General features: G+C 44.9%; 2 protein-coding genes across 3 annotated transcripts; one reads left to right on the top strand and one right to left on the bottom strand.

Annotated features, from left to right (window-relative positions):
* Positions 1-557: 557 nt before the first annotated feature.
* LOC138661682 (neurofilament heavy polypeptide-like) lies at positions 558-12,063 on the top strand. 2 transcript variants are annotated; one of them, XM_069746530.1, is made up of 7 exons: positions 558-2,326; positions 2,357-2,969; positions 3,263-3,337; positions 5,513-5,609; positions 7,027-7,122; positions 10,335-10,473; positions 11,036-11,312. In XM_069746530.1, the coding sequence occupies exons 1-7, from the start codon at positions 653-655 to the stop codon at positions 11,171-11,173; spliced, it is 2,832 nt and encodes a 943-aa protein (XP_069602631.1). In that variant the 5' UTR covers positions 558-652; the 3' UTR covers positions 11,174-11,312. The 2 variants fall into 2 exon arrangements, with proteins under 2 accessions (XP_069602631.1, XP_069602630.1); XM_069746529.1 differs by having other exon boundaries at positions 560-2,969; positions 11,036-12,063.
* Positions 12,064-13,905: 1,842 nt separating this feature from the next.
* Positions 13,906-15,838, bottom strand: SYCN (syncollin). The gene has a single exon (XM_069755465.1). The coding sequence runs from the start codon at positions 15,688-15,690 to the stop codon at positions 15,295-15,297; it is 396 nt and encodes a 131-aa protein (XP_069611566.1). The 5' UTR covers positions 15,691-15,838; the 3' UTR covers positions 13,906-15,294.
* Positions 15,839-16,290: the final 452 nt, after the last annotated feature.

Genomic DNA, 16,290 nt, shown 5'->3' with positions numbered 1-16,290 from the left:
TACCCCAAACATCACCCTTTTTCCCCATATTCACAGGTCCTTCAGTGTTGGAAATAATAACAAAAAAAGTGCAAATAATTGCGAATAAAGTCCCAAGCTTTAATATAATCATGTACTTTATCGTAGATAAGGAACACCATAAAAAGAAAAAAGAAAAACGACAAAGAAACACAATTACTCAACTTTTTGGGGGGATGGGGAGGTAAAGAAAAATATCAAAAAGTTGAATATACGCTTATATGGCTCGGTGAGTGCTACTGAAATAAAATTCTTAAAATACGATGCCAATGAAGAATACAACTTGGCCATATGGGGAGAAGTGAAGAGAAAGAAGTTGTGTAAAATTGCTGCGTTCTGAAGGTGATGACCAAACCTGTCCCAGGGGCTGAATGCACGTGAATGGCGATGGAGCTGCCAATGGCGTCTCTGATGACAAGGTGCACCCAGAATGAATGATCGGAGGGGAGTCCCTGCTGTCATCTGCACAGGATACCTGGCAGCACAATGAGCAGCTTGTTCTGCCTTCTGGCCGGCACTCCCTCCTCTCCACACTACTCATCACACACCTACACTCTGAGTCTTCTCTCTGGGAAGGAGGAGCAGAACCTTAAAACCACCTGGAAGGACAGAGAGAGGGAGAGAAGACTGAAGAATGAGTGCCTGCTCACCACCAGAAGGGCAAGTTGGCCCAAGGGTGGATGCCAAGCTGGCTGGGAAGAATCCTGTAAATGAAGCCACCGACAATAATGAAAAGGTGGAGACTCCAAGGCAGAAAGAGCAGGGAGACAGTGACCCTCCCCTGGCAAAAGAGACAGAGGAGCAAGAAATACCATCTAAAAATGAGACCCCGGGAACAAACAAAGACACAATCCAGACAGATGGAAAACTAGAAGAACACAAAAGGAAAGATAATGACAAAGCGAACCCTGGCAAACACAAGAAACATAAAGAAGAGACATCCGAGAAGCCAGGAGCAGCTAAACGAGCGCAAGAAGATCTGAAAGGAGCTGAGAAACCAGATCATAATGAGACTGCTGAACAACACAAGTCTAAAGTGACAGCTCAGGTAAAAGAGGAGCGGACACTGACAGCTCGGGAACAGGAGAAGGCTAAAGTGACAGCTCAGGTAAAAGACGAGCCGAAAGTGACTGCTCAGGATCTGGAGAAGACTAAAGTGACTGCTCAGGTAAAAGAGGAGCCGAAAGTGACAGCTCAGGTAAAAAAGGAGCCGAAAGTGACTGCTCAGGAACTGGAGAAGCCTAAAGTGACTGCTCAGGTAAAAGAGGAGCGGACACTGACAGCTCCGGAACAGGAGAAGACTAAAGTGACAGCTCAGCTAAAAGAGGAGCCGAAAGTGACTGCTCAGGATCTGGAGAAGGCTATAGTGACTGCTCAGGTGAAAGAGGAGCCGAAAGTGACTGCTCAGGATCAGGAGAAGACTAAAGTGACTGCTCAGGTAAAAGAGGAGCCTAAAGTGACTGTTCAGGTAAAAGAGGAGACAAAAGTGACTGCTCAGGAACTGGAGAAGCCTAAAGTGACTGCTCAGGTAAAAGAGGAGGCTAAAGTGACTGCTCAGGAACTGGAGAAGGCTAAAGTGACTGCTCAGGTAAAAGAGGTGCCGAAAGTGACTGCTCAGGTAAAAGAGGTGCCGAAAGTGACTGTTCAGGTAAAAGAGGAGCCAAAAGTGACTGCTCAGGAACAGGAGAAGGCTAAAGTGACTGCTCAGGTAAAAGAGGTGCCGAAAGTGACTGCTCAGGTAAAAGAAGAGCCAAAAGTGACTGCTCAGGAACCAGAGAAGGCTAAAGTGACCGCTCAGGTGAAAGAGGAGCCAAAAGTGACTGCTCAGGTAAAAGAGGTGCCGAAAGTGACTGTTCAGGAACCAGAGAAGGCTAAAGTGACTGCTCAGGTAAAAGAGGAGCCGAAAGTGACTGTTCAGGTAAAAGAGGAGACAAAAGTGACTGCTCAGGTAAAAGAGGAGACAAAAGTGACTGCTCAGGTAAAAGAGGAGCCAAAACTGACTGCGCAGGAACAGGAGAAGCCTAAAGTGACTGCTCAGGAACCAGAGAAGGCTAAACTGACTGCTCAGGTAAAAGAGGAGCCAAAAGTGACTGCTCAGGTAAAAGAGGAGCTAAAAGTGACTGCTCAGGAACCAGAGAAGGCTAAAGTGACTGCTCAGGTAAAAGAGGAGCCAAAAGTGACTGCTCAGGTAAAAGAGGAGCTAAAAGTGACTGCTCAGGAACCAGAGAAGGCTAAAGTGACTGCTCAGGTAAAAGAGGTGCCGAAAGTGACTGCTCAGGTAAAAGAGGTGCCGAAAGTGACTGCTCAGGTAAAAGAAGAGCCAAAAGTGACTGCTCAGGAACAGGAAAAGACTAAAGAGACTTCACAGGAGAGGCCTAAAGAGACTAGTCATGATCAGGAGGAGTCCAAAATGCCATCTCAGGACAAGTCTAAAGTGACCGCTCAGGTAGAAGAGAAGCTTAATGTAAGAGTACCGGAATTGGAGAAGTCCAAATCGACATCTCAGGAACAGGAAAAGTCTATAGGGACAACTCAGGTGCAAGAGAAACCTAAAAGCACATCTCCTGACCTGGAGAAGTCCAATGTGGTATCTCAGGACCAAGAGATCACCAAGCAAACAACTCTAGAAGTAGAAAAGTCCATCACATCAGTCCAGGAACAGGAACAGTCCCAGGTGTCATTAGCTGTAGAGGAACCAACTTTTGGAATAAAGCCACCCAAATGGAAACCTAAAAAACAAGAGCCGCAGACGAATCTAGTTCCGAACTTGGCAAATCTTCTACCACCAGTGCAGAAGGAACCGGAGACGGCTCAGGGCTGGTTAGAATTGTGTGAAAAGGAGTGGGGTCTACAGAAGAAGGCAATAGCCCTGCCAGACCATGCCAACTGGAAAGACATCTATAAGAGAAAACCCTTCGGAAGGAACTTCCTGAAATGCCCAAATCCAGAAGGTATGATCTGTTCTATACATCAATCCACTTTTACCCCAGAATGTTCCTACCGAAGGGGAGCCCTACACAGGCTCACACCATGCATGGGTCGGGCACCTTCTCCTTGGCCGATATAGAAGTTGCATAGGCCACCATGGATGGTTGTCCAGAATATTACCCACATTTTTAACATATAATAGCTCAGAGCAATCATGTAATGTGTCTTCATGGCCTACTTACTTTCCTCCTCTTCCCTTTTCTTGTCCTCCCCACAAGTTGTAACCTGTATATTGATGTATGTGTTATTTCACTAGGTTTATCCACCACACAGCCTCCTCCACAAGAAGTATTCGACCCACCCCCAGAGAAGAAGCCCCTGGAGACATTAGGTCTGTGTCAGTCATACTATTCTTTTCTGCCATGCTGTTTGGCATGCTGTTAATCATGTTTCTACTTGCTCTGAGTAATATGGTTCCTGCCATTTCCCAGCTCACACCCAAAGTATCGCTCCCATAATTTACATGTTTTTCTTTTGTAACAATCACTTGGCTCAAACTACAATCTAATGTCTTCCAGTGAAATCTGTTCTACTTTGTGTTCTCCCTGAGAATGACTGAGGTCAGAAGGGTAAAATTTTTTGGTAATCAGGTATCAGCTGCATGTATTGGACTTTCTAAGGTTTTTTTTTTTCATGTTATTTGCTATAAGTAAAATCCTGAAATTTTACAGTTTTCTCAAAGAGACTCATAATAGGCTGACACTTCCTGTTCTACAGAGATCACTTCTCAGTAAATACTTCCTGTTATGTAGAGAATACTTGTTAGTAATCACTTCCTGTTCTGTGTAGATCACTTCAGTAATCCCTTCCTGCTCTGTAGAGATCACTTCTCCATAATCCCTTCCTGTTCTGTAGAGATCACTTCTTTGTAATCCTTTCCTGTTTTGTAGAGATCACTTCTTATTAATCCGTTCCTCTTCTGTAGAGATCACTTCTCAGTAATCCCTTCTTGTCCTGTGGAGATCACTTCTCAGTATTCCCTTCCTGTTCTGTAGAGATCACATCAGTAATCCCTTCCTGTCCTGTAGAGATCACTTCTCAATAGTCACTTTCTGTTCTGGTGAGATCACTTCTCAGTAATCCCTTCCTGTTCTGTAGAGATCGCTTCTCAGTAGTCCTTTCCTGTTCTGTGGAGATCACTTCTCAGTAATCACTACTTTTTTTCTGTAGAGATCACTACAGAAAGGGCAATAATGACTTCACGTGAGGGATCACTTCTCAGTAGTCACTTCCTGTTCTGTGGAGATCACTTCTTCGTAATCCTTTCCTGTTTTGTAGAGATCACTTCTTATTAATCCGTTCCTCTTCTGTAGAGATCACTTCTCAGTAATCCCTTCTTGTCCTGTGGAGATCACTTCTCAGTATTCCCTTCCTGTTCTGTAGAGATCACATCAGTAATCCCTTCCTGTCCTGTAGAGATCACTTCTCAATAGTCACTTTCTGTTCTGGTGAGATCACTTCTCAGTAATCCCTTCCTGTTCTGTAGAGATCGCTTCTCAGTAGTCCTTTCCTGTTCTGTGGAGATCACTTCTCAGTAATCACTACTTTTTTTCTGTAGAGATCACTACAGAAAGGGCAATAATGACTTCACGTGAGGGATCACTTCTCAGTAGTCACTTCCTGTTCTGTGGAGATCACTTCTCAGTGATCCCTTCCTGTTCTGTAGAGATCACTTCTCAGTAATCCCTTTCTGTTCTGTAAAGATCACTTCTCAGTAATCCCTTCCTGTTCTGTAGAGATCACTTCTCAGTAGTCACTTCCTGTTCTGTGGAGATCACTTCTCAGTAGTCACTTCCTGTTCTGTGGAGATCACTTCTCAGTAGTCACTTCCTGTTCTGTGGAGATCACTTCTCAGTAGTCACTTCCTGTTCTGTGGAGATCACTTCTCAGTAGTCACTTCCTGTTCTGTGGAGATCACTTCTCAGTAGTCACTTCCTGTTCTGTGGAGATCACTTCTCAGTAGTCACTTCCTGTTCTGTGGAGATCACTTCTCAGTAGTCACTTCCTGTTCTGTGGAGATCACTTCTCAGTAGTCACTTCCTGTTCTGTGGAGATCACTTCTCAGTAGTCACTTCCTGTTCTGTGGAGATCACTTCTCAGTAGTCACTTTCTGTTCTGTGGAGATCACTTCTCAGTAGTCACTTCCTGTTCTGTGGAGATCACTTCTCAGTAGTCACTTCCTGTTCTGTGGAGATCACTTCTCAGTAGTCACTTTCTGTTCTGTGGAGATCACTTCTCAGTAGTCACTTCCTGTTCTGTGGAGATCACTTCTCAGTAATCCCTTCCTGTTCTGTGGAGATCACTTCTCAGTAGTCACTTCCTGTTCTGTGGAGATCACTTCTCAGTAGTCACTTCCTGTTCTGTGGAGATCACTTCTCAACAGTGATCTCATTATAATCACAGGCACAATGGCAATGACAGAGCACAACTTGCAGCCTATTCTCCTTTCATTGTCCCAGTCTTGTACTTATACATGGACGCTCACTACGTATTTTTATCTTTTCAGGTAATTTCAGTGGGTGGCAAATAAGTAGTGAAGAAATCCCTGTGGACAGAAGTAATATTCCTCCAGGTGTGGTGGTCTGTTATCTGCCCGTGTACAGGTGACTGACCGCTCTCATGTATCAGTAAGGACTATAAACCGCACAGCTCTGCCGCTCCAATACCCACCGACAATACACTACATTGTTTGTACTTTTTAAGATCTGGGGCCAAGGGCCCGGGCACGCTAACCAGGGGCGTAATTGGCAAATTTCTCAGACCCTAGACCAGACCGCTAAATTAGCAGATCCCGGACCCCTTAAGTATAAGACCAAAGACCAGACCTGTAATTGATCACACTCCTAAATGATCAGATCCAAGATGAGACCACTAAACTGTCAAAGTACAGATCAGACCCTCTAATTGTTCAGACCCGAGAGTGAACCCTTTACTAATCAGATCCCAGACCCCTTAAATATCAGATTCTAAAGTCGTCCTCTATTTGACAACCCATTCTTAAATTCTGCATAAAAAATACAAAAAACAAACCAGCATATACTCTTCTCCCAGTCTGGCGCCATTCCAGTGATATTTGCACTGTGATGTCACGCAAGCACTGCAGCCAATCAGCAGCCACTAATGGGCTGCAGCCTTTATTGTGTAAATATATATATATATATATATATATATATATATATACATATATTGTATGTTGTACTTTTGTATGGAGCACTGTAAGATATAAGTAGTGGACAACTTCTTTAATTCTAAGACCACAGACCAAACCATTTAAGGAGCTATTCCCAGAACTTCATTGGTGGCTCAATGTGTCCTAAGTGCAAGAGGATTTAAACTTTCTAAATTTAATCTTAATGATCAGACCCGACCCCAGATCCCTAATTCGTCAGACCCCACAGCAGATCCTCAAATTATTAAACCCCGAAATTATCGGAACCTGACCCTTTTAATTACAAGCCTTTCAGACTGGATAGGTAAGATAAATACATTTTAGAAAAAAAATGAATACAAAATATGTGTACCCCAAACCCATGTTACCATATAGTCGACTCGTGCAGTAGGTGGGAGCCACATGTATTCTAAACTGCAAGACGAAATCCCAGTGCTGTATATCACTACCTAGTGGTTATCACAGGTACTGCATATTATTGAATGGCATTGGCGTGATCAATATGTAACACTTAAGTTTTTCTTATTTTTCATCTGTTTTAGTTTTATTCTTTTAAATGCTTTATGCTATTTGTTGTACATGATAATGAGGACCACAGTCTTCCCTGAGCTTCTTTTAAAATCATTTAGAAATTTGTTTTACAGCAGCCACATGGACCTGTAGTCTGGGTCTGGAGATGACGTGTTGACTTCTATGGGAGAGTGTTGTGGGCATGCTCCATGACCTGTGCAGAGGTCGTGGCGCAGGGAGGGGGAGGAGGACATCACCAATTCTCAATGTTAGATTCTACTACCCATTTTTTTTTTCTTTAATACACATGCACTGTTATAACGTGTTCTTGGTATTTGCAGTTGGTGTGTGAAGGAGCAGCTGTTGGATCTATGCTCTGAAGGTCTTTGGCCCGAGTTGCTGGATTCCTATCAGCCGGATATCTATGTTCTGGACTGGTGAGTTCCTGGGAACATACCACGATGCTGGAGACAAATCTCCTAATAACTGATCAGATTTTCAGTGGAAATGTTATTATTTATTTCTATGGCATCACTGATTCCATGATGCTGTACATGAGATGAGGATGGAGACAGTAGGTCGGGGGTTGCAGTAGCTCCGATGGTGTTGAGGTGGCCGCATGGTCAGTGCAGGCTGTAAGTTTTCTTGGAGAGATGGGTTTTTAGGTTCCGTCTGAAGGATACAAATGTGGTTGATAATCGGACGTGTTGGGGCAAAGAATTCCAGAGGATGGGGGATATTCGGGAGAAGTCTTGGAGGCGATTGGGTGAAGAGCGAATAAGTGTGGAGGAGAAAAGGAGGTCTTGGGAGGACCGGAGATTACGTGAGGGAAGATATTGGGAGATTAGTTCGTAGATGTACAGAGGAGAAAGGTTATGGATGGCTTTGTAGGTCAGTATTCGTAGTTTACACTGGATACATTGGGAAATTGGGAGCCAGTGAAGGGATTTGCAGATGGGAGAAGCGGAGGAGAAGCGAGGAGATGGATGATCTAGTCGGGCAGCAGAGTTAAGGATGGACTGGAGAAGGGCGAGTGTGTTAGCAAGTAGGCCACAGAGGAGGATGTTGCAGTAGTCGAGGCGGGAGATGATGAGGGCATGCACAAGCATTTTAGTAGATTGATGGTTGAGGAAAGGACGGATTCTGGATGGACAAATGTCTTCTTTTTTCGGCCTTGCTAACTATGTTACTATGTTACAATAATGTAAGGATCGGGGGGAATTGTGTTCCTTAAACAGTATGCCCAGATTAATAATTGTGGAAAGAAGAAACTTGGAAAGCAAAGCACAATAGGGTCTTATCCAATGACAAAGGGGTGTTAGGTAAAGGAGAGATTACAGTCACCTTGCTAGGCTGCTGTATGCGAACACATAACGGGCATATAACAGCTTCTGCACAGATACCGCCGGTCACAGAGGATGAACATGAATACAGAGAGAGGACGGATGTGTCGCTCATGCGCTGCTGATGTCAATGAATTTAAAACATTTATTTATACAGGTTTGAGGGTCTGTTCTGACTTCACTGATATCAGCAGCGCATGAGTGATACATCTGTCTTCTCTCAGGTTCAAACTACTAACACTGATCTACAAAGCCATCCACAACATGTCCCCTCCCTATATCCCTGAACTAATCTCCCAATATCTTCCCTCACGTAATCTCCGATCCTCCCAAGACCTCCTACTCTCCTCCACACTTATCATTCCTCACACAACCGCCTCCAAGGTTTCTCCCGAATATCCCCCATCCTCTGGAATTCTCTGCCTCATCACATCCCATTATCCACCACCCTCTGATCCTTCAGACGGAACCTGAAAACCCCCCTTTTCAGGAAAGCCTACAGCCTGCAATAACCATTCTGCTGCCTCACCACCGCCAGAGCTGCCGCACCCCAGACCTTCTGTCTCTTCCCATTATCCCATAGCATGTAAGTCTGCAAGGACCGGGTCCTCTCCCCTCTGTATCAGTCTGTCATTAAATTTTTTTAATGTAAACAATATCTATAACTCTGTATGTAACCCCTTCTCATGTACAGCACCATGGAATTAATGGTGCTATATAAATAAATAATAATAATAATTCTGGAAATATTTTTGAGCTGGAGGCGACAGGAGGTGGCGAGAGCTTGGATGTGCGGTTTGAAGGACAGGGCAGAGTTGAGGGCTACTCTGAGGCTGTGGATGTCCAGTACTGGGGAAAGTGTGATGTCATTTATTGAGATCGATAGATCAGGTAGGGAAGATACGTGAGATGGAGGAAGGATAATTAGTTCAGATTTGTCCACATTGAGCTTGAAGAAAGGAGAGGAGAAGAATGAGGATATGGCTGATAGACACTCTGGGATTCTGGACAGCAGAGAGACATCAGAGACACATCTGAGCCAGAGAGGTAGACGGAGTGTCATCAGCGTACAGATGGTACTGGAGGCCATAGGACTTTGAGTTGTCTTAGGCCAAAGGTATAGATAGAGAAGAATCGGGTCCTAGGACAGAGCCTTGAGGGATGCCAACAGAGAGAGGGTGGGATGAGGAGGTAGTGTGGGACTGGTAGGCGCAAAATGTGCAGATAGTAAGGTATGAGGAGATCCAGGATAGGGAGAAGTCTTTGACGTCAGAGGAAAAAAGGATCTGTAGTAGGAGGCAGTGGTCAACTGTGATGGAAGCAGAGGACAGGTCTAGAAGGAGGACTGTAGAGAATTGTCTGTTAGCTTTGGCTGTAAGTCATTAGTAATTTTGGTCAGAGCAGTTTTAGTGGAGTGATGAGAAGGAAGCCAGATTGTAGGTTGTTGAAAAGCGAGTTAAATGAGAGGCAAGAAGAAAGTTTAGCGTGGATGTGTTGCTCAAGGAGTTTTGAAGCAAATAGTAGCAGTGATATGGGGAGATAGCTGGACATAACGGTCAGGTCCAGGGTTGGCTTTTTGAGGATAGGTGTGATTGTGGCATGTTTGAAAGCAGAAGGGAAGGTGCCAGAAGTTAGAGATAGGTTGAAGAGATGGGTTAGGGGTGGGGTACGTGTGGTGGTGAGGTTGGGGAGGAGGTAGGATGGGATGGGGTCAAGTGCACAAGTGGTGAGGTGTGATTTGGAGAGGAGACGAGTAAGCTCTCCTTCAATGATGTTTGAGGGGTAGGTTATGGGGAAGGGCATTGGTCTGGTATGTGATAGTTGAACAATAAAGACTTGTTTGGTCGATCTTATTTTTCAAGTCCTCAGCAGAGATGAGGGAGGTCGTAGGGGGCAGTGGTGCGAGGAGGAGGGAGTTAAAAGCGTTGAATAACTGTTTGGGATTTTGGGATAAGGAAGATACAAGGGTTGTGAAGTAGGCCTGTTTAGTAGAGGTGTGAGCAGAATTTAATGTGAGTGTTGCTTGTTTCAGTGCAGTGAAATCATCTTGCAAATGTGTTTTCTTCCAACACCGATCTGCAACCCTGGACACTTGCCGGAGCCTTTTAGTGATGTTATTGTGCCAGGGTTGTCTATTGTTTTGTTGCACTCTGCCGTGTATGACAGGGGTGACCGGGTCAATATCTGATGCGAGAGTGGCACTGTCTGTGTCGTGGACGGAAGATGTGGATGACAAAATACCCACGATAATTTTGTAAGTAGACCCATCGGGCATCCTGGCCTCATGTCAAATGTTTATTATACAGGTATGAAGACAGCAAACTCCACAAACAAGTGTATGAGCTCCATGTCAAGCTGCTGGCAGAGGACAAGAAAACTATTTTAGCTCAGTTGGACCTGACCCCAGAAAATGACATGAGCGGGGAACCAAAAGGATGGAACGCGGTGAGTAGCCCAAATACCGAAAGGAACCATGAAAAGGGATAATCCTACAAAACCGTCAAATTTAAATTCTTAAAGGTGACCCGTCACAAGTTCAGAAATAACCAGTTTTTGCTCTTATTTTATTCCTGATGCTTGCCTGTGTATTTCATTTTATTCTTTTTTAACTTCCGCTGTATGGTTCCAGAGATATGGGAGGTTTTATTTGGTACATTATTTCTGGGTTGTTACTAAGGAGGCGTGGCTCACAGGATCCTCTGGGGCGTGTGTTTAGACTGTTCTGTCCTGTGAGCCACGCCTCCTCGTAAAGACCATAAAAATTTGCACTAAATAAAAAAACCCATATCTCTGGAACCGTATGGCGGATTTTAATAAAACGAAAACCAGAACACTCACGGGAAAAAACAAGAATAAAATAAGATAGAAAAATTGAAAAAATGTTAACCTGGTGGCAGATTCCTCGTTAAAGACGGTTTCTAATTTAGACTGAATATGTTTTAAATATCGTATTGGAGATCCAACAGATGGGGTCCCCTAACTATCTAATGACACTTCTATGTCTCAGGTTTCCCATATCTTCAAGTCTTATGGACCAGGTCTGCGGTATGTTCACTTTTTGCACAAGAGTAAAGATCTGTCAGTCCTGGGATTCCACCGAACGCGAGTGGCAGACAGCACACTATTTGCTCAGTTACGAGACTGAATCCGAATATAGAAGAGGACAACGTGAAACCTTAGGACCAGTCTCCAGCTGAATACCTTCAATATATGTTGTCCCCTGCACCCATTGGTTGGATGATGGTATATAAAACCAGGAAATAAAACATTGGTATAATGGAAAATGGAGGTGTTGTCCCTAACTGTCAGACTACAACGCCACCATCTACCTACTCTACACTTTGGTGGAAGTTTGTGACCTGGAACCCAGAGAAGATGTCATAGGAAGCTCATCGGTGCAAACATGACTTAAATGTGCACCATGTAATTCCTTGTTTTGCCTGTGGGGGCACTGTTGGTTAAACATTTGCTGCCAGCTGGTCGTGAAAAGGGAAACGTTTTAGTCTTGTCTCCTTCTGCCCCCCAAGAGGGTCCCAGATTATGATCCTTTTAGAAAATATAACACCTCCATGATTTTTTGTGGCAACACCTTTTTGCTTTGAGACCATCAGAGTGATGATAATATTAAAAAGAACTGATGACCTGTTCCTACAGAGATCCTTAAAGCTTGGGAGGCAAATTTAGACTAAGTTAAAAGCATGCATCGATCATAGTGACCAATCAGATTCCCATGATAAGGGTTTTACAGAATGAAAAAAAGTCTGCCTAAAAAAAAAAGAAAAAAAAAAAAAAAACAGCGCCACCCTTGTCTGCAGTTTGCATGCGGTATTGCAGCTCAGTCCCATTAATTTCAATGGGGTGCAGTTGCAATACCAGACACAACCAGTAGACTGATGGGGCGCTGTTTTTCAGTTATGTGAAAAAGAAAAAGAGAAACGTTCATCTCCCCCCTTCAAAACAAAAAAATAAAAATTGCACCTTGTAAAATTAAAGAACAACTGTCAATATTGGGAATAAAAGTAAAGTCTGAGCTTATTTTGTGTATTTTGTCTTAGAAAATTACTGCCCCTGTGTTTGGTATGGCACCATCTGCTGGTTTCACACCCCACACGACCTGCTTTTTTTTTGCTAAGGTTTTTAGATTTACCCCATTGACTTGAATTCCGCAGTACCAGACTTTGACCAGAGTGGCGCCCTTCCTTTAAATACAAAACAGATTATTTTCCACGTCTTGTAGTCATGTCTTGTACAATAATCTTTCTCCCAGGACTCCCTACCAGTCAGTAGTTGGTAACGCATTAAGGAGAGCACGGATCAGGCCCCCCCTCTGCGCCACACATCGGCCCCCTGCTGCTCCGCACATCGGCCCCCTGCTGCTCCACACGTCGGCCCCCTGCTGTTCCACACATTGGCCCCCTGCTGCTCCGCACATCGGCCCCCTGCTGCTCCACACATGGGCCCCCTGCTGCTCCACACATGGGCCCCCTGCTGCTCCACACATCGGCCCCCTGCTGCTCCACACAACGGCCCCCTGCTGCTCCACACATCGGCCCCCTGCTGCTCCACACATCGGCCCCCTGCTGCTCTACACATCGGCCCCCTGCTGCTCCACACATCGGCCCCCTGCTGCTCCACACATTGGCCCCCTGCTGCTCCACACATTGGCCCCCTGCTGCTCCACACATTGGCCCCCTGCTGCTCCGCACATCGGCCCCCTGCTGCTCCGCACATCGGCCCCCTGCTGCTCCGCACATTGGCCCCCTGCTGCTCCGCACATTGGCCCCCTGCTGCTCCGCACATTGGCCCCCTGCTGCTCCGCACATTGGCCCCCTGCTGCTCCGCACATCGGCCCCCTGCTGCTCCGCACATCGGCCCCCTGCTGCTCCGCACATTGGCCCCCTGCTGCTCCGCACATTGGCCCCCTGCTGCTCCGCACATCGGCCCCCTGCTGCTCCGCACATCGGCCCCCTGCTGCTCCGCACATCGGCCCCCTGCTGCTCCGCACATCGGCCCCCTGCTGCTCCGCACATCGGCCCCCTGCTGCTCCGCACATCGGCCCCCTGCTGCTCCGCACTTCGGCCCCCTGCTGCTCCGCACATCGGCCCCCTGCTGCTCCGCACATCGGCCCCCTGCTGCTCCACACATCGGCCCCCTGCTGCTCCACACATCGGCCCCCTGCTGCTCCGCACTTCGGCCCCCTGCTGCTCCGCACTTCGGCCCCCTGCTGCTCCGCACATCGGCCCCTTGCTGCATTGGATGTGTCGCTATAATCAAGTAACTCCTAAAACCTAACACAAACCTTCTCCCGTCTAATCTAATATTCCCCAGTAAAAGTAGCAAGCAAGGTTACATCATTTACCTGTCTGTAAGGAGCCGCGGACAGAATCTCCAAAGGCATTTTATGGGTAAAATGTACGATTATATAGGATAACCAATCCTGGACATGTGGGGAATAGACATTAGTCAGAAAAAAGTATGGATCCTAGAAATTTGACCTCCATGATCACGGACAGAGAGAAAATATTAGTGATTTTCCTTCACTTTCTAAAATGGGAGTATCCCTTTAAGGAGAACCTGTCAATTGCCATAAATATGTATTTATCTGGTGTAAAAGCCGCTGTTTTTCTGAATCCAGTGATGTCTTTCTTTTATTCTTGATCCTTTCCATTCCTGAGATATGGCCTTTTCTTCTCTGTATATAAATTTAGTCTTCATAGCCAAAAGGGCGTTGTCCACAACGCTCCTCCAGGGAGGTCTCCTTGAGCATCACGCCTAGTTAGCTAAAAAGAGTAGATTGATGAACAGTGAAGAAGTGGTCATATCTCAGGAATGGAGAGGCGCAGAAACAAAAGAAAAACATCGCCGGATTCAGGAGAACAGCGTCAGTTACACCAGGTGAGAAAAAGCAACAAAAAATATGTATGACAAATGATAGTTCTACTTTCAAATATTAGGCTGTTTATTTTCATACAGCTTCCTAATAAATATATATATATATATATATATATATATATATATATATATATATATATATATATATATAGTTTTATATGAATGACCTCCTTTAACTTGTCTCCTATTTCTAGATAATACAGCAAGAAGCAGAGGATCAGACTACACTACACAGGGATTGTTTATAGCTATATGGACACATTGGCTTGCATAGGAGCTGCGTACATAAAACAAATAGGATGTTTTTTTTAAATCAAGGATATTTGCTTCTTTTTAAAAATTATCAATGCATAGAAACATTATGAAGTGTATTTGCAAAATTATACATACCCATTCATGCATTTTTTTTTACACGTTTTGGGGGTAATATCAGTGATTCCTTACAAATCAGTAACAAGTTTTAGACTGGATTTCCACTTTTGTCATCTTGGACCTTAACGGTAGGCTCAGTAGGTAAAAAAAAGGTAGCAGTCACCCCCAGGCCTAATGGCCAGAAACCCCAGGCACGTAGAAGGGGGTGGTCAGTAACTGGGAGCTTCAGGAGACATCACTATGCTTATGCCATAATTGCCTAATAAGTGGGACCCCTAAATATCAGTGGGGAAAAGAGTCTTCATCACATGTTTAACCTGCTGAGGCACTGGTGAAAGGATGAAATACTATTATCCTTCATTAACCCTGCACAAAATATTTTTGTGCCTACCTAAAACCCTACAGATAAGGTACTTGTATATCTTTAATACCTACCACCCAATTCCTCTTGGCCCAGCATGTATGGTTTTTTGGGGGGAAAAGGGAAATAAACTGCTTCAAAACCAATATGGTATCTGTTTATCTCCTGAGAACAAAGGGTTTAGGTGTTGAAATCCAACATGCCCGATCCTTCTTTCCTCCATTGTTTGGGGAAAGTCAGGAGCTACCCTCTATATTTATCAGATAGTTGGCAAAAAAAAAATCATCACCTTGGCGACTTAACCCCAATGTGTATCTCTTGCCCTATATATAGTAGCTTGAAATAAGGAACGACATGGCATTCAACTACACAGCAAATGGAAAAGAGAGAGAATTCAGGAGGACAATTTAGAGCTTCCAAAAATTCAATTTCCCTCATTCATCCTCTTGTGCGGCACACTCACCCTCTCACAATCGGCCCTCCTGTTCTATAATAGTAAGTACGTCAGATCAATGCATGTTTATAGGCTTTATTTGCAGTATAGGAAGGTTGGACCTCCTACAGGATGACGCTTTGTCTTCAGTCAGCACATCTTCTCCATATTTCCGAGAACACAAGGTTTGTCCGTCTTCTCTTCCTCCTCAGGTGCATTTGCAGTAATAGGAAGAAATGGAGTCATCCCAGGTTCCCAAAAGCCCTCTCTTGATCTCCGCCAGTCGTGGTTGAGCCCCACTGGAAAACTTCTTGGTGTCTCCATCTTTGGGTTTCCTTGACCAGACGGTTAGTTCACATTTGGTGCCCACCACCAATGAAGAGATTCGATTGTTCCACCTCGGTATGATGTAGGGAATGTCTTCTCCTGGCTTCACGTCTATGACGTCTCCAGAACAGCACTCATCGTAATACAGGCTGCTGTCTGCATAGAGACGGGCACACAGTCTGTTGCCTTCACCATCTTTGAGATCAGCAGGTTGGGGGCAAAGCCCCATGGCCAGAGACGCCAGCAGTGGCACGATGCAAAAACTCAAGGCTCTCATGGTTGAATGGGCAGAGTAAATTTTTGGAGGCAACTTTATATATCATTTCAGGTAGGTGTACTTTTGGCACAGAGAAGACTTACCTGCTGTAGGCCACCCACAGAATCTCACAGCTGTAGTGAAGGTCAGCAATCGTGCCACTTTGTAGATATGAGGGCACAGGTGGTGTAGAACTCATCAGTTGGTGTATGTATAAAAAAAAGAGAAAGTTAAAAATTGCCTCACAATCTTATTCTCTTTGGTTTTAACAATCCAGAATAATGTATTCTTAACACTTTGCCTTGTGCTGCTCCTCTGCTACTCCTGGAAACTCAGACTCGGAGTTATAGGAAAACATGGCGAATACAAGTAGTTACTAAAGCTGACATGTTGGGAGAGCCGACAGATTTGTATCGGGAAATTACTAAGGCATTACATAAATCTACATGGCTAGAAAACTTGTAAAACGATGACCTGTTATGACTGGGATAAGGTAGTTGGGTAGAGGTCACATAAGGGGGACGTGGGTGAACTGTTTTGCAGAGGAAGACGTGAGTCACAATCTTAGCGGAGAAGAAAAGTCACACGTACAATCTGTGACGTGAGTACGGTAAATGGGTG

This window comes from Ranitomeya imitator, chromosome 2 (genome assembly GCF_032444005.1).
Source record: "Ranitomeya imitator isolate aRanImi1 chromosome 2, aRanImi1.pri, whole genome shotgun sequence".
Classification (NCBI taxonomy): Eukaryota; Metazoa; Chordata; class Amphibia; order Anura; family Dendrobatidae; genus Ranitomeya; species Ranitomeya imitator.
Note: the sequence above shows the minus strand (reverse complement) of the source record. Positions and strands in the feature narration are given on the sequence as shown.

What these genes read in the sequence shown, in the direction of transcription:
- LOC138661682 (XM_069746529.1), top strand. Translation starts at nt 653, where the DNA reads ATGAGTGCCTGCTCACCACCAGAAGGGCAAGTTGGCCCAAGGGTGGAT. An exon ending in GAAGCCCCTGGAGACATTAG is followed by an intron (nt 3,338 to 5,512) that starts GTCTGTGTCAGT and finishes TTATCTTTTCAG; the next exon opens with GTAATTTCAGTGGGTGGCAA. An exon ending in GATATCTATGTTCTGGACTG is followed by an intron (nt 7,123 to 10,334) that starts GTGAGTTCCTGG and finishes TTTATTATACAG; the next exon opens with GTATGAAGACAGCAAACTCC.
- SYCN (XM_069755465.1), bottom strand. Translation starts at nt 15,690, where the DNA reads ATGAGAGCCTTGAGTTTTTGCATCGTGCCACTGCTGGCGTCTCTGGCC.